This window comes from Sinohyriopsis cumingii, chromosome 9 (genome assembly GCF_028554795.1).
Source record: "Sinohyriopsis cumingii isolate HCF-2022 chromosome 9, ASM2855479v2, whole genome shotgun sequence".
Lineage (NCBI taxonomy): Eukaryota > Metazoa > Mollusca > Bivalvia > Unionida > Unionidae > Sinohyriopsis > Sinohyriopsis cumingii.
The window spans coordinates 45,607,991-45,629,621 of record NC_142969.1 but is presented as its reverse complement, the minus strand read 5'-3'; the positions used below and the strand labels follow the sequence as shown (position 1 = coordinate 45,629,621).

Below are 21,631 nucleotides of genomic sequence, written 5' to 3'. Positions count from 1 at the left end.
ACACGTCTTCGTCCAAGATGAGACTCCAAGCTTCGTCCAGATACTCGTCCAATTTTTTTTCTTGACTCAACATCAGGCATTTATCGTGTTGAATTTGACTGGGATGATCGTTTTGACATCCATAGCAATTTTTCTTGATCAATTCCGTCATTTTTGCGACCAAGTGTTTGGCAAAACAGGAGACTAAATGGGCTTCTTGTTCTGGCCATCTCGACTTCATCATGACAACTTCTTCGTCTTTGTCTTTGGATTCTCCTTCCACGGTCTCCTCACATTCCATGTCCAAAGTTTCTCCACTAGGTAAAGAGGGATAACAGTCTTCCATGGCTTCTAATAATCTAGAATGACCTCTCTCAAACTGTTGATTTCTATCGTATTATCGAATTCTGCATACAGGATGACGTTCACTGTCTTGTCCAGTGGTTCTGCAAACTGAAGTTCCACACGAATCTGGCCGGATTTTATAGGGTGAAAATGTCCCTCGTCGCTGCCTGGGTCTGGAGTGAAATCGAAAGCCTACAAAGCATAGCCTCCTGCGTAATCTTCGTACGTAATGCCGTGACTGGTGTTGGTCCCTATCTGGCCAGTGGCTTCGTACAAGGACAAGTACGATCTCAAGTAATTCATCTTCGTGTCACTAAAGTCAGGTTCGAAAGGTGGGGTACACAAGGTCTTGCCATCGCGACTGACTTCGATTTTCTTCACCTTAAAGTGTTGAAAGTTGAAAGGATTTTGATGGAAGGCTCCGTTGAAAGCTGAATTCAGGACCATACCAAGGATTAAACGTTTGGGTAACTGTCCTTGAAACAGATGATCTTCGATCATGGAATGATGGCTAGCGGGAATGGTGAACGTTTTCACTTCCACGCGTCGTATGGGATACTTGGCGGTCGTTCTGCTCAACGTTTGACTGATGTCATTTCCCACTTTGGGTAACACTTCCACGCGTCGTACGTAGAGTTTGACGTCCTCGATTTTGCTTTTAGGATTGCCAGCAGTAGTATCAGCCAACAAATGGAAAGCGGCACTGCTACGATTCAGTCTCAAGTGGACATTTACCCCGTTCAGCAAATATTTCTCTTGCAACCACATGTCCAAATGCAAACGATCCATCAGTTCTAAACTCTTCTTATTTAAGATTTTGCTTCGTCTTTCCTCAAAGCCGTCATTGTCTTTATCTATTTCGTCAAACTTGGTCGCTTCGTCAGGTTCCCATAGCACACAAGCATTGAGATGAGTATTCTTGGCATCTATTCCATACGTCAAGAGATTTTCCAGGTAGGCACGGTAAGGATAAGTATCCATGCTGCTGCTGACCAGTTTGTTATTCAACTACAAGTCTACTGAGCTGAACAAGGAATGCATGAAATTGTTGACGGGAGCTATATTCTCAGTGTCTTCTACTGCACCATCATCCTTATCTAGAACTTTGATTTTCAAGTACAAGTAACTGCTATTCAGATCGATGTAATCTTCGGGCTGTCCCTTGATTTCAAACTCGATGGGAGCGGAATCTGTCAGTGAGGAGACGGGATGAAATTCCACCCATTGGGATTCTTGCATGGTCATCATGGTGGAGGGCATGGCAAACAGATCCAGTTCCGACTTGGAACAGGGGCAAGACTCTCGGTGCATCATTTTTTTTTTTGTTGCTGTGTCTCAATAATCGAAAACGTCTAAGTCTCGAACGGTTCTTCTTTTCTTGGCCTTTCTCGCTTTAGACGTGTGAAGTCTGGTGAAAGGATGTTTTCTTCGTCGTCTCTTTCTGCCTTGTCCTTGCTGAATGCCTGACTCGGTAGTGTGCAGGGCATTTATAGGTGTGTCTCGTCGGCCCAAAAGGTCTTTACCCGTTTGCAGCAAGACATTTTTGCCTGCCCTCATGAAGGCTTCTTTGGGGTTTTGTTTGTCGATGATGACATTTTGGAGAAATTCTTTGCCTTGTGTCAGTGCCGCATCTTTCAAGGCGTGCAATCCGCGTGTCACCATCGGTTTCAACACCGGAGCCACCGAACGAAAGGCGGATTTTAACATATCTCCTAAGCCGTGTCCTCGCTGTCGTGCAACCCCTCGGTACACTGGATACATGACTTACGAGTCGTGAGAGAACCGTTCTCGAAAATGGAGTTTCACCGTGACTTTTCCTTTGGTGAATGGAATATTTTGTCCCAGATCTCCTTTTATAGCAATGTTGACCGTGTCCTAATACGACTTGCTGACAGGCAAATAGTGAGGATGGACAAATTCGCGGTGAACGTGGTAACTGTTTCCACCTTCCTCGTCAGTAGCCGTGGCAGAATTTACTTGAAAGGAATGACACGCAGTAACGGCACGGAGGTGTGTCCCACCACGTTGTACTCCACCACATCGGAGTACACAAAGATCAAATTCAGTCCCTGGTTCAGTTCTACCGGGAAACGAAAATACCTTGCAAAATGCCCGTTGTTGTCAATGTCTGCGATGTGAATCCTTTTGGTCTGCTTATCCGTGACCATATTGAGGTCTCCACCCAAAATGTCATACAATCCAGGGCAAAATTTAATACGTATACTTTTTTCCTCACTTTCAAATCTGATGAGTAGACGGTGAGACAGTTTGTGGTACTAAATGGTGACACGTTTTTTTAGTCCGGTCTGAACTTTGTCAAATGCTACATAGAATTTGTCAGCGATGGCCTCCACCAGATGTTGACCACTAAAATAATGGCCTGAGTTAATTTTAAAGTGATAAACATAAAGAGGAGGAGAAGTGTCACTGCTGAGTATTGGGGCCTTGGGAAGTGATTTATGTTAAGAAGTGGCCGTCCTGGTTTGCTGCACTGTTGGGTCCAGAATTTCGACGTCAAAAGTGTTTTGATTTTCAGTGATGTTTTTGATTTGTGTTGGGTAAATCATTTCTACCAAAGCCACTTCCCAATGGGCTTCGTGATCTAAGGGGATGGCCTGAGGTAATTTGGCCGTGTAACAGCACAACGTGTTGTGGGGAAACACCTCCATGGAACTGTCACTGGGTAAGGTTAAGTAAAATTGGTTTTGGTGACTCATAATTCCAGAGTTCTGTGGCTGTCCGAGGGGTTACTGGACGTCAGAGGCGTGTCTCCGCCCAAAATAGGGTTCTGGTTGTGGTTGTTGTTGGAGTGGTGACTGGCACTGGACACAAGGTTCCCGTGGTTCCCGTTGGAAGAGAATTTCAGGGAGGGATTGGGAAGCAGGTAACCGATGCAACTGCTCAATAAAATGGTCCAGAATTGTTTGTCTCCTTGTTGCAAACTCAAATTGGCAATGGCTGCCCCGATGACACAATACACCACGAAGATTTGGCAGAAAAAGACGATATGCGTTTTAGGCACACGTTCTCCACACCACACCCACAAAGGTTGTTTTTGTAAATCTTGCACAGAAGAACTAGGTGAAGGAGTGGTCGACGGAGCTGCGTCTGTGTGAAAGGGCATGATGGTCACTTCTTTTTATAGTCGATGACTTGCGAAGCGTCGATCTAAGAATCAAAACTGGGTGGATATCCTTTCCAACGTACTTTGACTTCTTTGACACGTCGTTTGCCTACTTTACGGGTTCTGCGTTCGAGAATGCTTTCGATGTCGTACACGTCGTCTTCTTTTTTGGTCACACGTTGTAACTCGGGCAAATAAAACGTTCCTTTGAGCACTTCTCCGTTCATGTCTTCCAATTTATAGACGGTAGGATGACGGCCATGCACTCGTCCAGTGACACGAAACAATTCGGTCGTCCAGTTAGGTAAGTAACCTTTGTCGAAAGTGCGTTTGGTTTTGCCAATGCGCACCCAATCTCCTACGGCCAACACTCCACTTTTCTTGGGGACAGCCCTCGTCGGGAACGTACCAAACAGGCGCTCAAACACCAACACTTCGTTGTCGGGAGTCACTTCTTCCGGGGCACGTCCGATGCTTCGATGGTAAGATTGGTTGTAAGCTTGCACCAGGTGCGGTAAGATGTCGATGTACTTCAGAGTGTGGTGATGCGTAAAATATTTCCACATGCGTTCTTTCAAAGTGCGTTGAAAACGTTCCACGATGCTGGCTTTGGTTTCGGGATTCTCGGTGGTAAAAAAATGAATGTCACGTTTCTTTAATTCTTTTTGGAAAGCTTGGTTCAGAAAATCGGTACCTTTGTCCGTTTGCCATCGAAGAGGGTGACGACCGCTTTGTTTCAACACCCGTTGCAGGGCTCGCACTAACTCGCTGCTCGATTTGGAAGTCAAGGGTACGACCCAGGCACATTTGGAAAAGACGTCGATGACACAAAACAAATATTTGTAGCCACGATTGTAGCTGGCCAAATGAGAGACATCGGCTAAATCGGCTTGCCATTGATGATCGATGCCTTCCACTCGGGTGCGACTTCTGGCAAACTTGCGTCGAATGGGTTTGTGTAAAGTGTAGGTAGCTTGTTCTTGTAACCATCGTTGCACTTGAGGTAAACGGAGACTTTTCAGTCGAGTTTTGGCAGCACGATACAATTTTTGAACTCCTGCGTAACCTGCAGGATGCGAGGGATCGTAGTAAATGCTGGCTAAGACTTTTTCCATTTTTTTTGTGTTTGTGTGTTAATAAGGCACCCACTCTTGGAAGATGCTACTCTTTTTCTCTTGGGGTACTTTCTTGGATTGCAATGCTTTGCGTGTGCGACCGGCAATAGGTGTCGAGGAGGATGTCGGAACAGGGAATATTTTTTCTTCTTTCACTTCTGTCTTCACTTTCTTTTTCTCGTGTGATGAAGAAGGGGTGGTCATCATCTTTTTAATCCATCCAATTCTGGAGGTAGGTGGTGTTGTTAACTTGCGTACTTTTTCTGGTGGAGTTTGAAACCCTTCTTCTTCTTCTTCTTCTTCTCCTTTTTCTGTCTTGGTCACTGGTAGTGGTGGTACTGGTACTGGTGATGGTGCTGGACGTTTCATCAAGGTCTTAAAATCTTTCAGAGTGGGTAGAGCTGTTTCGTCTAAAGCTTTCTGGTGAAAGAGTTGCAGCCGTTGCAAGAGTTGACCGTACTTTTGCGATTTTTCTGTTTCGGACAAATCTTGGCGATCCATCAAGGACTGCAATTCGTGTTGCAACTGGGACATCTCGCTCAAATGGGGATTGGGAGGTAAATGCGGGGTGCGTTGTTCTTGCCAACGATTGTATTCCATCCATCGTTTGTAAGGCACTAAAGCTAGTTTTCGTCCTTCCATGGGAGTTGTCAGGGGTCGATTCTGAGATCTTGGGACTTCCGAGGGCCTTTTTATCTTGCTCCCACCAGTCCTCCCAACATGGTTCCCAAGACTCTTTTCAGCAAGGGACCTAACAAGAGGGGTAAAATGCCTCCACGTTGGACCAACATCTTCTTCTTTTGACGAATGGGAATTTTCTTTTGAACCATTTGGCGAAGAACGTGACGATGTTTGCTTAAGCATTGTTTTTGGTGTTTGGACAAAGGGATCGTGCCTTTCAAGACGTTCAAACAACATTCGCACACGGTATCGATGACCTCTTTGGAGGCCGATTGAATGAGTTTTTTTCGTAGAGGTGGAGAAGCTTTGGACAGGACAGATAACATGTCCCCATGTTTGACTAAACGAGGAGGCAGTCCTTTTCTTTTCTTTCCTTGGGGTTGTTTAGAAGAGGGATGTTTTCTGGAGGGTGACATCTTCAGGAGCACCAAAACACTGATGTCCCCGACTTGGTCACAGGCCTTTTTTATACTGGAACGCGTCGCCACTGATTGGCTTTACGTCGTATCAGTTTGAGGACAGGCATGACACGTCGTGCAGGGGTACGTAACGGACTAAATCGAGCCAGTTCTTGCTTGGACAAATCCAGTAAACTTTGTAACATGCCCGATCTTTCTTGGACTTTGATTTTGGGAGAAGGTACTTTGTGAGCAGCAGCCACTGCCACTAAATTGGAGGGTCCTGCCACTGGGGAAGTTCTTTTTGGGGTCATCAACGGAGAAGTTCTTGATGTGATCAACGTCTCCAAGTACTCTTCAGTTCTTGGTGTCATCAACGGAGAAGTGGATGAACGTGAGGCTGCCGAAGACGCAGTCACCGCCGTGGCAGGTCGTGGTTTGCGAGTGTAAGGTTGCGTCCTGGCCGAAGAAGTGCCTCTCTTGCGAGTAGTTTTCTTCTGTGGGCTTTTCTTTTTCTGGGGACTTTTTCTCTGTTTCTTTTTCTGGGGGCTTCTTTTCTTTTTCCGGGGTGGTGGTGTCTGGTAAGAGGAGGGTCCCGCCACTGGAGAAGTTCTCCTTGGGGGTCTGGTCTTTTTCTTCTTCTTGGAGCTGCGTTGGACTTTTTTCTTGGGGAGAAGTTTGGGGGCATTAGGATCCCATCTTAAGAGAGAGCGAATGATGACCCCTCCTAGAGTACCACTCCCTCCAGGTTTCAAAATGATTTGTTTTTTGGTTTGAGTGTCCATGCGGGGATCGGCCAGTTGGGTCAAAGCGACTTTGTTTCGATCAAAAAAGCGTTTGGTTTGATGAGGAATCTGAATGATTCCTTGGAGTAATTGACGTGCCGTCACCGTGAACCATCGTAAGACTTCTTTGAGACTAGCTTCTAAGACACGAGCTCGTATTTGTGGATTTTTTTCTCGACTGATGCCATGCAAGGCACGAATCGATTTGACGGGAAGATGCGACTGAAGGGACGTCATGTTCAAAATGTGTGTGAGACAGACGAAAAGGGTCTGAGGTTTTTATAGATTTTTTTTGTGGAGTGAAATTAAGTCGAGGACGGAGACGTGTACAGGACAGGCCCTCCGTCTTAGCACCAGTGGTGAAACAAGTGGGTACGAAATCGCAAATCATCGGGGGTCGTAGATTTCAAATCGACGAGTAAATAGGCGTGTGGAGTTTGAGTGGCATCGTCGTACGCCTGAGTCAGCCAAGGTGTTCCTAACTATTTGGCTAAGACTTGCACTTGCGATTTATCTCGAGGGCTTTTAAACAAGACCACGTAATGTGCATTGAGACTGATGGTGCGATGGGCTTTACTTTGTTGAAACAAATTTTGGGTGATGTAAACGACACTGGCATTACGGTGATGCCCTTTGCGCGTGAACCACAGTTTAATTTCTTCTTCGTCTTCTCCTAACATGTCGTCGAAAATGACCAAATGGGTTAGACGGGAGTCAGAGACGATGCCGTCGTGTTCTTTAGGAATGCCTTCCACAAACACAATGGAATCGCCTTGACTTTCTCGCAAGAGGCTGTACGCCGATTGCCACTCTTTGTAACACCACACGATCCGTTGAGGTGGCCGATCGATCAAATGATGTTTATGTTCGATCAAATGTTTGACGAATTCGGTTTTGCCTGAACCGCTAGGTCCAGCAATGAGCATGTTAAAAGGATGGCGAAGATACAAAGCCTCCCAACTGGCACGATCTAAGTGTTCGTCGATGACTTTGACAGTAGAGGAAGAGGGAGCAGAGACAGCAGAGGTAGCCATAGTGTGAGAAATGTCACTTGTGACACGAAAACAAACAAGACAAGAGTTTATGTACTTTTTTCAGAACACGCTTATTGAATGTTTCAAACATGAATACGAAAGACAAAAATACATAAAAGCCAAAGGTTTAAGTACAAGGATAAAAGGCACATGATAACCATTAACGTGGAATAAAAACAAGTGTCTGTACAACATGTTTTGGGTAATGTTCTAACCAGTTCTATAGTGGGGGTAAGGTCACACAAGTGTCCTCCCGAAAGGGTCTTTCAGGCCTGTCCACGACAGTCCTGTCCTGGGTGACGGGTTCTTCTGGCACCGTCACTAACACGGGTTGAAAAGTAACTTTTTTCCTTGAACAACTCTCGTGCATACTGGGCCACTTCTTTGGTCCAAGCCTCAAAATCCCATTCTTTCCAGGCACGGACATCTGTCCAATGGGGATGTAAGTCACAAGCTACACACACATCGTCATACACGTCTTGGGTAGCTAAAAGCTGACGAATCTTTTTTTCCTGTTGAGGTCGAGAAGTATCCAGATGAAAACGCAAGGCTTTGAGCAAAAGGAGTTTTTCGTGGCCATTTAAGGCCATGGGGGATCTGGTAAGTACTGATCGTAAAGAGTCCACAAAGAATCGGCTGGTAAACGAAATCCCACAAAACAAGTCACTAAGACACACACCACTTGTCGACCCAAATTGAATGGATACAGTTCTTGTAATAATCGATGGTAATGATCCACGGTTTGAATATGGTCATTGAGTTCCTTCCACGGAATCTGTTCAATAATATGTGACATAATCCGTGGCATGGCAGCCTGATTTTTTAGTCTCTTTGTTTCGGAAACAATAAAGGTAATTTCTAACTAGACATGTTTGTTCTCCAGTAGGGAATTTAAATGTTACATACTGTAACCGAAACGTCAGAGTTTGTCTAGATGTTTCGTCTTCCGCTAAGCAGATTCCACATAACAAATGTTGGTAATCCTTTAACTCGTCTTCCTCAATACGTTGCAGTAGGTGAATCTCGAAGTAACCAAAATTACGAACGTCTAGTTCATCATTCACAAACTGAAAGTGTTCAACAAGGTCTGACCACTCAAAGAATTTCTGACGAATCAGTCCTCTTATACCATTCAGGTACCAGTGGTTAAAGATCTGGTGACGTAACGGATGCAATTGTTCTTTACGTTTGACTTGTATTTTCACCAGCTCTCGGTAAATCCTTTCTCTCAACTCCTCAGGCAAGCCCAAAATGTTCTCTTGTAAAGTATCCATTTTGTTTTTGGAATCCTTGGGTGGTGGCCAATAGCCTCGTTTACCTTTGTGCCTGATGTAATATCCACTCATAATCAGTCTTCTTATACTTTGGAACAGAGCATAATTTAAAAACGGTTCAATAACTTTGCGTTTGCGTTTCACTTGTATTTTGATCAGTTCTCGGTAAATGCGTTCTCTCAACTCCACAGGCAAGGCACGAATGTTCTCTAGCAAAGTATCCATGAATAGGTCATACTAAATCCTCTTTTGTCTGACACAAGAAATGTATCGTTTCCACAGACATGGTTTTACTTCAGTGTCGAATTTAAATCGTTTAGTTTCTAATTTACACATTACAATTCGTTCAGAAGTTTCCTCTTTCACTAAGTTGACATTGTGAACAAGATGTTGGTAATTCGTTAACTCTTCCTCTGGAATTCGATGCAGTAAGTTTACAATGTAGTAGATAGAATCATCCAGAGCAAACCAATCCTTTTTAAAACTAGGGGATCGTTGATCAATGTCTGTCCAATGGAACACTTTCAATTGAATCAGTCCTTGTATAGCATTCAGGTACCAGTGGTTCAAACACCGGTGACGTAACGGATGCAATTGTTCTTTACGTTTCACTTGTATTTTCACCAGCTCTCGGTAAATGCGTTCTCTCAACTCCACAGGCAAAGCACGAATGTTCTCGTGTAAAGTATCCATGAACAGATTATGGTAAGTTACTTCAATGTCTCGGTCCCACTAAGGGTAAGTAATGACAATTCGGTGACCATCGAGCATGTTCTACGTAGGCCGAATCTTGCGGTTCCCACTGGTGAAGTGACACACCGCAACTGAAGCACTTGACTTTATCTCCTTCGCCCAAGTAGAAAAATCCGGCTCTGGCTAATTCTTCGGGGGTCGGTCCTCCCAGATACTTAGGCCATTTTCCTTTGAACGATTGAAGACGATTTTCAAAGTCGCAGTATTCCGACAAACGCACAGGAAACGAATATTCGTCTTTCACAGGTTCGTTTCGATGAGGGTTGGGTGACATGAACAGGAGTTTGCTCAGGGCTGGATGACATCCGTAGGGGGGTAGACGTAATGGTGAACATTCCCCTTTAAAACGAAACCCAGTAAAATGTCCAAGAGGACGAGCGGCATCACTTTCGCATCCCTCAGGTTTGACACGCACAACATCACTTTCCATGATAGGGGTAGTGACACTAAAGTTCCCATGATGCTTTACGGCATCGCTAAGGTCACAACGTACAGCATCGTACCCATCGCAAGGCTCACAATCGCATTCCACTTCAGAAGCCCCACACTTGAATTGTGCCTTTCTAAACAACTTGTTTTGTGTTTCTCTGAAAGTATTCATCTTGTTCGCTCGGTCTTGGTAGTCACAATAAACTATCGATCTTGCCTAGGGTTCCTTTTTATATACAGACCAATACCGACGTGTCCATACGGTAAGGTGAAATGATTGGGAAGTCGAACTCGCTTCTGGTACACGATTTGATAGACTTTTTCCAAGGGCCGACTGACGATGTGGTGAGTGGGTAAACGTACAATCTTGTTCGGTTGATAGGTGGTCACTTTAAAGTTTGCATCCTCTCCCGATTGCAAGGCTTCTTTCAATACCCCAAAGTTGACCACACGACTGGTACGATAATTCAGAGTCAGTCCTTTCACTTTGCACGTCGTGTGCACTTCTCCTTGTGCGTCCCGTTATTCGTAGCCGTAATTTTTGGGACCGCCACTGACGAAACTTAGAATCTTGTTGTCGAGATGCTCGTCTGTCCAGGCTCCTAAACGGTCTCCTTCGATGTCAGGGTGCTGTTGAGTCGGGTGATGGATGTAAATGCAACTGTCCGTGTCAAAGTACAGGACGCGTTCCCCTAACAGTTCTAAAGCTTCGTACAATTTTAAGCGAGCATGAGCTGTCACGTAAACCGCAATGATGACATTTCCAAAAGGGTCGTCTTGTACAAAGTCCAGATCTTCTTCGTAATTGACCAAGATCAAATCCTCGCGAACGACGTCCACGTGTTTCATGAATTTGGTTTTGTTGTGAATCATCTGGAAGTAGCGGGAAGGTTCTGTCAAATATTCCGTCTTGGGTAAACACGGTCGTTGTGCCATTTTACCCCACAAGCAATTTAACATCACTTTGGCAAACGATCGCCTGCCTTCGTTTTTCTCGATGTGGTCTAAAGTGATGCCTTCTTGTTCATAGTATTTCTCTTAATTGTATTTGGTCTTCGGGAGTGTGACACCAGGACGGATAGCCGCTGGCTTCTTGCTTCAGTTTCAAAAAGGCATCCACGTAGTCAGCGAAAATGCCTTTCTGACTCGGGATCGGTTTTCAAACGGTGATCGTATTCGTGTTCCCACATTTCCACCACTTGGTATCCTTCCTGTTCCAACTTTAGGCGCCGCTGGCAAGTGTCCTGGTACAAGTCTTCCATGGTTCGTTGTAAAAACTGATTTTTAGTGCCACGGTCAGGGTAACAGACGGGACATCCGTGAAATAAGCAACCGTTAAACTCGTACACGATCTTGGGGTTTTCTAAGTCCCAGCCATCGACCGAATGCGTTCCGATGGTCTTTTCGCCCCCTCCGTTGCGGGCAAGCGGAATCCACTTGTCTTCCTTGTCGCACAAGTAATGTAACCAGTGTAAGGCTTTGACCGGGTATTGACGTTTGACATAGTGGGTCGTTTGAGGACTGATGACAGCTACGGTGTTTTCAGGCATGAATCGTTCCCGGTACACTAAGGAACACGCTTTGACAATGGTGCAAGCTTCTTTCAAAGGATCGACCCCTCCGTGTTCCATGAACAGTTCTCGAAATTTTCCACAGCAACGTCGTAAAATGTCCACGTCGGAACGACAATACTTTAACATTTCTTCCTGAAAGTCGAAAGGGTCGGAGGCGTGAGCCTGGTACCAAGCGTAGAAAGCTTCTCGTTGTTCGGTACGCATGTTGTCGGGGTCGTAATAGTGAGCCTCAGGTAAATGGGGCAGAACGGTGTGTTGATTGGCTTCCGTATTGAAAAAGTGTGGAAAGTACCCTTTAGTCATTTCTGTCATTCCAAACGTTTTAGGCATTCGGCTCAAAGGCATGGCCAAATAGCTCATCGAATCTTTAAACTGTACTTGTCCCACTTGCATGAAAATGATTTTGGCTCCGTTCAAAGTCACTTTAGGATGCTCGGTGCCTTGTTCCGTATAGTATCTCAAAGGAAACTGTCCATCGTATCCGGAGAAATTGTGAGCCATCACCGTGGCATGACGATGACAATCTCCGTAACGTTCGATGTCCTCTTGGCTCCACTTCTTGTCGATGGGGTCTAAAACCCATTGGGCAAAATCGGCTAACGTGTTCGGTCCCCGAAAGATTTTTTCACGCCCTCCAGGAATCTTGCTGCAGTGAGGGCAATGACTGAAGATAGGTTCCTGAATGCACTTCTCGCACGCTCGATGAGCCACACAGAAATTGGGAATGTGAATGCCGGTCTCTTGCATGCATTCGAAATCGAAAAAGATGAAATTGCCTTTCTTCTTGTGACCGTCCTCTTTCTCTGGTGGGGGTTGGCATTTTTGCACGTAGCATTGGTGTTCCAAGTCCACGATGTCATGACAAATGTGACATTTTTTATTTCTTGAACATACGTGTGCCTTGGCACTGTTGGTATGTATGCCTTGTCCACACGTAGGGCACAATCTCAGCAGTTGACAAGCACATTTCTGCTGTGAACCTTGCATCTTCAAATGTTGTTGGTAACAGGTAGGGCTGACAAACGTGCGCAGACAAGTTGAACAAGGCATTGGTCCTTCGCTCAGACAGGGTGGAGAGGCCAAACATCCTGAGCATTTCAATCCACAATGCTTGTGTTGCTCTCGATTATTATAACCATGGTCACATTTCTCACAGTAATAACCGTATCCTAGGAATCCGGTGATACTGGTAATGGTATCGAAATGGTCATCGTGATAATAGACATGAATGTATTTTCCGTCCTTAAAGTCTTTCCCTCGAAACAACAGAGGTCCGCGCATTTCTTGAGGGTACACTTTCAAGGTGTATCGTGGAGCTAGGGCATCTTGCAATTTTTGCATCTCAGGAATGCCACAGGGTGTGTCTTTGGACAGTCCGGCTTGTTGTAACAGTAGTTCTGCTTCATTTCGTTGTTTGGCTCGGTCGGATCGTTCAATAGTTTTCCAGGTTCTTTTCCATTCTACCGTGTCGTTCTTGTTGGCATAGGTTCGTCCCACCACGATGGCACGGGCTAAACACATCTGGTCTTGAGGGTTGTTAATTCGGACGAGACTTGTTTTGGTGTTGCGAAGGTAGTCCACCAATAACATCTTTTTGCGTCCAGTCCCTTGAGGAGGAGAGACGTGGGTCATGTCTAGTGTGGCTTTTCCATCGGTGATGTCAAACTGGTCATTAGATTGTTGCACGTGTTGAATCTTGTCCATGACTTTGAAAGCGGTCAATTCTGCAGGGGTGCTAAACTCGATCCAAACAGGGGATTTCAAACAGTCGTGTTGTATGGAAAGTCTCAAGCGATCGTCTTCTTTGGGTTGACATTGTCGCTTGAGTGAGGTGAGCAAAGAATCCCACACCCCAGTGATGAACCCTTCTGCTTTCTCTAACGGTACTTCATCCTTGAAATCTTTAAACTTCACCGTGTATTTGTAAGCCGTGGTTCTAAATTTTCTAGAGGAGCGCTTTTCCGTCTCTCGAATGGAATAGTACTTTTCAGGGTTGACTAAGGGTGGTGAACTTGGTTTAGAGGGTTCGGATTCTGGTTCACACATGTCCTCTTCAAAATCACTGGCATGAATTTGTGCCAAGACTTCAGCCCTGGTACGAGGCGATAGATCACGTTTCTGCCTCTTACTTTCTTCTTCTTTCTTCTCGAATGAATAGGATCGTTTCATCTTGAGTAAAAAACGTCAAATGACTCAAGTTTAAACACCATGGACTAATTTATAGTCATGGCAGACCAGCGTATATAAAAGGGTGTGTGTCTTGTCCTTTCACTATTCATTTCACTCTCTAACCGAGCACAACGATGGAAGAGACTAGCCAAATCGAACGTTTCATCAGAGCTTTGCGAGGAGTCATTTGAAAATTCTCTTCAGACCAGCCTACGGACTACTCTCCTTCCTTTCGAGATAAAAGTGAAGATACTTGCTATATCTGTCAGAAGAAAGGGCATTGGTCTTCAGAGTGTCCAGACCGTCAAAAAAGAAAAAAAGGGGCTAAAAAAGACAGAAGTCAAGATACCTGTTATTATTGTCAAGAAAAAGGACATTGGTCTCCAGATTGCCCAAAAAAGAAACAAGAGGAGTCAGAAGAAAAGAGGGATTCTTCAGAAGAAGAGAGGGATTCTTCGGAAGAAGAGAGGGATTTTTCAGAGGAAGAAAGCAGACAGGTGAAGAAAAAAAAAACAGGAGTAGAAAAGAAGAAGGGAAGGAAGCGAGGAGGAAGAAGAGGAAAAGAGTGTGACGGTGAAGAAATTTAAAAAACAGAGAGACTAAACAAGGAGACAGAAGAAGTGAATGAACGTTTTGAAGTGATCTGTTGTGAATTGTGAATTGGATTGTAACTATGAATAAAAGAATAAATTAATTACATAAGGTAAGTGTCTTTGAGTTGTGATTTTAAAATAAGAAGCTACACTCACGCACTCATATACACGTACTATAGGGGTAAAATGGGTTGTTTTTTTTTTGTTTTTTTTGAGTTATTGGCAATTGAAATTGTATTTCTTTTCGAGAAATGTGGGTGGCCCTGAAAAGGGCCTTTTTTGGTGTAGGGGTGAGTTTAAGCAATCAACTTTAACTGCCTTAAGCCTTTGCCACGGCCAAGGCCTACTTCTGGACTGCGTACTGTTGATGATGATGATGATGATTGGGTTGAAATCACTAAGGGTGGTACGACAGGCTTAGTCACAGGGTTGAGGTGTTTAGCTCGGGAAGGTCGTATTCTCTTCGGTCGTAATAAAGAAGTCTGATACATTTGTTTCAGACTCCTTAACTCCGCTAAAATGTCCAACAGTACCGTGACCGTTTGATTTTCACCCTCTTGTTTCTTTGCTGCTACTTCTTCTTGTTGTTGTTGTTTTTTTCTTACCTCTTCTTCTTGCTGCTGTTGCTGTAGGAGAAAAGCTTGTTCCGCTTCCTTTTGTCGTTGTATAAATTTCTCCAATTCTTCTTTCTGTCTCTGTCTAAAATTCTCCACTTGCGGTAATGAAGAAGGTAAGGAAGGTTCCGGAACAAATTCTTGCGAGGTAAGAAAATCCACAAAATCCCAATTTACCTCTTCTGAAAGTAAGTCCGGGTTCCCTTGGGCGGTCTCCACTGCTGGTGCACCCCAATGGATCGTTTTCTGAGTTTCCGTCATGTTGAATCACTGTCGCATGGATTGACAGCACACAGGCGCTAGCGAATCTATATAGACCACGTGACGTCACAGACTGCTCTCTTCGGATTGGATGCGGGCTGACTGAATTTTGTAACGCGTGTTCGGATTGGTGAATGAACTCAATCCGTTTCAATCCTTCCTTTACCTATAAATAAGCGCAGTTCACTGCATTGATTCACCTGTTCTCGTCGCCTCAAGATGTGGACCACAGTTGAATCATCCACCCTTGTGTCTTCAATGATGTTTAGGACGGACATGCTCATGTATGTCCGGTCCAAGTGGACTGTTGTTGATAGGACAGATACTAGTCTATGGATGAGAAGAGTTTACATAGAAAGACAAGGATGCCTCAAGAGGGTACTTGTGTATGGACCTGCAGTTAGAAGGAGTTTAAGAAGAAGAAGAAGATGTGACAGATGCCATCTATGTTAATATTAACATAAACCCAAAGGTCCTTTTCAGGGCCACTCATAGGTCTCGAAAAGAGAATGACTTTCGATTGCCTATCCCCTCTTTTTTTTAAATTTTTTTTTTAAAAAAATCCCATGTTCAATTTCCCTTGACGCTATACAGTCCCACCCTGTTTAAATTCCTTTGTCGCTCAACAGTCCCACGATTTTGCTCCATGTTAATTTCCCTTGTCGCTCAACAGTCCCACGATTTTTCTCCATGTTAATTTCCCTTGTCGCCAGATTGTCCCACGATTTTTCTCCATGTTAATTTTCCATTGTCGCCAGATTGTCCCGGGGGGGGGGTCTGTAATGCTAATTCCCATTGTCGCTAGGGTATCCCCATTCACTACTCCTATTCTTACCAAGCTTGTTTTTCGGCAATGTCGGAATGCTGAAAAAATATGCTTGATACTGAAGCAAATCAAATTTCTTTAAACCATTTTAAATATTTGAAATTACCCTGTGACCTGATTTGCATCCGCTCAAAATAAATTGAAATAGCGCAGTGGTGTCCAAAGGTTTGCATGGACATCATTACATTTCAAACATAATCTGTTTAAAAACATTGGTCGTCTCTTTTCAATATCGGACTCTGCTTCGATCCAACCTAGCATTCTATCATCATGTCGGATTTTGTATTTGTCTGAAAGCTTTGTAAATGTTTGACAAAATACGTCAGATTTTTGTCAAATGAAGAATTAAATTTTATGAAACGTTGCACCATAATTCACTACCATAAAACACGGAAGTAAACTTTACCTTTCTGGACCACATTTTCAGCAAACAAAGGTTGTAAACCATTCTGTTTCATTCCTATACCAAAGGATCTAAAAAGATATTTCCCTTTCTTTCAATGTCTCGAGTGTTATATTATTGGACGGAGAGTTAATACGGTGTCCCAGATTTTATGCAGAAACGACAACAGAAAAACAAAACGACCGAAGGTACCATTTCATACTGACACAATTCCTGTGTTTTAAATTTCGTAACACTTTGTGACTCTAAGCTCAAATTGGCATTTGTTAATGTAAACGTAAGTGATATCTGCCAGCTTATACATATTCTTTGGATAAGTAGTCAGAAGGGAAATATCATCCGTTAAAGTTGTATTTCCTACCGGTTTGTATCCTAGCTTTCTTCAAATTCTACTATTCTCTAACTGTAGCAGTAAATCATTTATAAATGTTGTATATATGAAGGTTCACAAAAGGCCTCCTTGTCTCACTCCCCTGGCAAACTGGAAACTAGTCCGAAACAATGTACATTGACAAGAACGTTTCTCTGTAAATATATTAGCGTGTTTACAAATTAAATATAAGGGGTTTATCCGTAATTCCCAATGGTAAAGGTTCTGCCTTAAGTCTCCACAGTACAGTTGGTGCAAAATTTAAGAACATACAGGAATATGAAAAAGTTATCACTCATTTGCACATTTTCATCAAACGATGAGAGCGAAAGGACGATCAGTCATTTCTTCTCTACAGCGTGATGCAAACTGCAGTACAAGGAAAGTCTGTAGTGCAATTTGAGCGAGAATAATAGTATCAGGTTTTACTAAATCTAGGTCTGGACATATACTCACTCTACTTGACTAAATGAATGAATGAATTATTGGATTAATCATGAAATTCAATTATTCATTAATTCATTCGTTAATTCAATATTTCATTCATTCATCAATTCATTCATACATTCATTCGTTCATTCATTCTTTCATTCCTTAATTAATTGAGTAATTGATTCTTTATTTAATTAATCAATTTATGGATTATTTAATTAATTAGTTAGTTAAATTATTAACAGCTGTACACGAAGACACACGGACTAACAAGACTGCATAACTGCTAACATTACCTTACAAAGAAAAAGCACAAGTGCAATCATTTTCTGCAAAATAGAACACAATTTAATTTACTGATGAAAGCGACATTTTACCTCTGAAAATAAAAGATTAATCGGAGGAAGATGTCGAACTGGAAACAGTATGGGATATTTCTGTCACACAGTCTCAAGGTATGCATCAAACAGTTGTCAGACACTCTCTGAGGTAATCGTGGCAAATTCTATTGTGGCTTCTTGGTTTGGATTTCATGAGATTAATGCATGTTCCAGTTGCGTTGGAAAGTTTCGAGCGATCAGCATCCAAGCTATGCTATTTCTATTCACAAACTGTCTAAAGTCTTTCCCACAGGAAACTAAGAAGGAACATAATTAAAGGACGGTGGTCAGATGCCAATTGCTTTTCGTTATCTGAAAAATATGCACACTTCGTAGGTTGCACATTCATTGATCCGAAAGTACAAAATGATCAGTCATAGTTTTCAGTAGAATGAATGAATAATTGGGGACCAGTGCATATTGTTAAATGACCAGAACTTCTTACTAGATTAGTATCTCTAAAGAACTTGTTAAATACCTTATTCTTGTAATCCTCAATATATTTGGTTCAGCTACTGCATTGGAATCTCCAATAAAATATAGGTTAGCCAGCTGTGAGTACTTTGGATAATCTCAATTTGCGCCCTACACAAACTTATGCAGTATATATATATATATATATATATATATATATATATATATATATATATATATATATATATATATATATATATATATATATATATATATATATATATGATGTGTCTGTTATAGCTCCTAGTGTGTTGATGTGCCAAAAGTCTTTTGTTCAATCACATAAATAGATTTCCAGGTCTGAACACACTATAACTTCCAGTAAATGTCTCTATCCAAGAATTGTATCAGACCACTATGGTATTTCAAGAGAAATTAATCATTTGAATTCAATAATTTGAAAAAAAATAAAATTCAGCACAACTGGACACAACATGATACAGCCTGAAAGTGCTACATCTTAAAGCACGAATGATAAAATCCTCTTAGTTACTATATACATAGTTCTCTACTCGACCTCAAGTCACAATTAAATTAGCATTTTCTATTATTTTTTTAAAAAAAACATTACCGCAATGGAAAATAAAATTCTAGAATGATCCTGATGTTTACAAAATAAAAGCAATAACCTGCAAAATTCACTTAGGAATTTAAAATACCTTGACCCAAATAAACTTATTTACTTCCTCTATTAATAATAATATTAGTTCTTTACAATGAATAAAATTAAAAAGTCAATTTGCGTCAAGCAGAAATGAACTAAAATTTGGACAAGATCATGTCAAACATACAATGTTACATTAGAATAGCATGTAATGAAATAAAAAAATAAAAAAAATAAAACTAACAAACAATTAAAGATAGATAGATAGATAGATAGATAGATAGATAGATAGATAGATAGATAGATAGATAGATAGATGTATTCGAATGAGATCATTGGACAAGTTCATTTACTTTCAATTTGTTACAGACTGTTTCTACATCAGTAACGGAAGCAAGTGACCATCAGGGAGCTGCGCGTGCTTATAGAGATTCCAGTCAAGGAGAAGACAACCACCAACAATATGAAAGTAAGATGAATAATGTGTAAGATAAATCAAAATTATGTTCTAAAAAATGCGAGCATTTTGCATGTAGCAATTTACTATATAAAGAGATATGAGAGCTTTGAATCTATCCAGGACATAAACAAAAGTGGCAAGAAAACAAAACGAGCCACCTGGATCCTAAATGAAGGAAACTATAACCAGACGGATTTTGCAAATTTATTAGCGTGTATCTTTGATACATATCCGTATCAACTTGACCTGTTATATCTTGTTTACACTAAAGTTATAAAAACAGATCATACTGTCATGCTTAATTACTAATCCATTGCTAAGCTGGAACATTTATTTTACATACAGTGGTTGCATTCGGACAAACAGAGAACAAAGTATGATCAAAAAAACTTCCATTTTCCTTCTGTGTTCTTAATATTTATATTTTCTTAATTTTTTCTCTCTCTTGTTGGATGGTTCACCTTATATTACCTATTTCTACTGTTTCTTTTGCCGAGCCTCATATATGTACATATAAAAAGCAAAGGAGAATCAAATGAAGTATGATATGATCGATCTCGATCTCGCTATCTCTCGCGATCTCTCTCTCTCTCTCTCTCTTTCTTTCTCTCTCTCTCTCTCTCCCTCTCTCTCTCGCTCTCGTGGACACTTATTTATTCATTACCAGACTCTTTTGGCGAACGGGCCTTGATTATATATATGTAGACCCAGCTGAAATCTCTGTCCTTCAATCAGTATATGTTTATGCAATATTTACATAGCTTACGAGCCAGTTATCATCATTTCCTTAGACTCTTCTCTCTCTCACTTTCTCTATTGTAGTGGCTGACGTCACTCCAGCGAGCACTACTCCATGCAAAGGGTCATGCTGTTGTCTTTTACTTTAATGTAATACCATATCAGAACTCAGTATATTTTATCGAGAATAAAACAAGACTAAAAGGGCGTTAGATACTGTTCTTAATGATAGAAATAACAGTTAGGATGTCCGCTCAATGTGAGTTTGACTACGTTTGAACGATAACGTGGGGATAATTCCCTAGCACACATAATCCTGTATGTGTACGAATGTATGCGTACGGATTGAAAAGTGTGTTTACTTTTTGTTTACAAAAAAATATATTTGTACTTTAGAGTGATGAAGTTCTTGAAAACATTTTGTATCACGGAACAATTGTCGTTCAATGGTTGTTGTATCGCATTTTCATATTTGCATTGTAAGTTAAGTAATTGCATGATAATCATTGTAATTGGTCCTCATAATTTCTCTTTTCCACATATTCTTTTCGTCTATGTACAGAGTTCAAGCAACTGAACTTTGCATTATAAAAAGGGAAAAACAAAAAACAAAAGAAAAGAACAAAATTGGAGAAGCGATCAGCTATACCGTAATAATAAATACACATCCGCATTTTCCTTTGAAAGATTTCTCCATTACTCTTGACAATATCGTTAATAATCAATATCCCGTTTTAATCCATTGCTATGGCAAAATAAAGACCATCCTCCGACTTAAATATCTTCGTTATACATTAGAGCACCAGTAAGTAAATCTGAAAAACTCTTTCGACTTTTAAAAAAGTATAGCATCAACATCTCTTATGTTTGTTTACACAGAATTCATACCAAGCTTGTCAAATATCGTCAACAAAATTAAACGAATGAAACATTAGTTGATTCCATTTTATATTCCTGATAAATATTCTTCTGACAATGGATAATTTAAAAGAAAATATAAAATTGTTTCATTCAAATATTGCGATTACTCTATCTTCATAACTTATGTTTCTTTTTTTCCTTTCAACTGTCGATTTCCAGAAGTGCTTGTAGAATAAAGTATTGACATTTTAATTGACCATTCTTGGTAAACTTATCAATATGTAATTTAATTTAATAAAACAAGCGACTTTATCATAGTAATTTTCCCATAAGGCTAAGAATCTCTTTGATCAATGAGTCAATAGTACTTTCATTTCATTTAATTGACATTCATAACTAAGATTTTATGTGATTTAATTTTTTAGAAAAAAATATTGCCTTACATTGTGAAACTATGACCTATCCAATATACATTATAAACTATTTACAAACGGTTATGGCTCCTTTTCATTCTTTCTATCCATATTTGTTTTTATGCCTACATTAAGGCCGAAGATCTTTATATAACATTTTTATGTCAGCATTATCTTTATAATAGATGTTTTCGATTAATCCAAACACAATGTTGTATTATCAGCTTTCTGAGATAATAGACATTCGTTTCCCTCTGTAGTGATACCATTAATATTTTCATTCCTTTTAACAATTAATGACAGTATCTCTGCACAGGGTAACAAGAAATAATGTCAAAGGAGATCACCTTATATATATATATATATATATATATATATATATATATATATATATATATATATATATATATATATATATATATATATATATATAACAATATTTAGTATATCCATTCACAGTCAACAAGTTTTTTATACTGTGATAAAATATTTCATGCCATTTAATTATTGAAATATTGAAGTCGAAGAAAGTTAGTACTTCA

General features: G+C 41.1%; 1 protein-coding gene across 2 annotated transcripts in view; it reads left to right on the top strand.

Moving 5' to 3' along the window:
- The window catches only part of LOC149791729 (uncharacterized), a 38,914-nt gene extending 17,503 nt beyond the window's left edge, over positions 1-21,411 (top strand). For both annotated transcript variants that reach the window (XM_089969244.1, XM_089969245.1), the window contains 2 exons: positions 18,987-19,086; positions 19,900-21,411. In XM_089969244.1, coding sequence (XP_089825370.1) covers positions 18,987-19,086; positions 19,900-19,964 — 165 coding nt within the window. In that variant the 3' untranslated portion in view covers positions 19,965-21,411. The remainder of the gene's footprint in view (positions 1-18,986; positions 19,087-19,899) is intronic.
- The last annotated feature ends 220 nt before the right edge of the window (positions 21,412-21,631 follow it).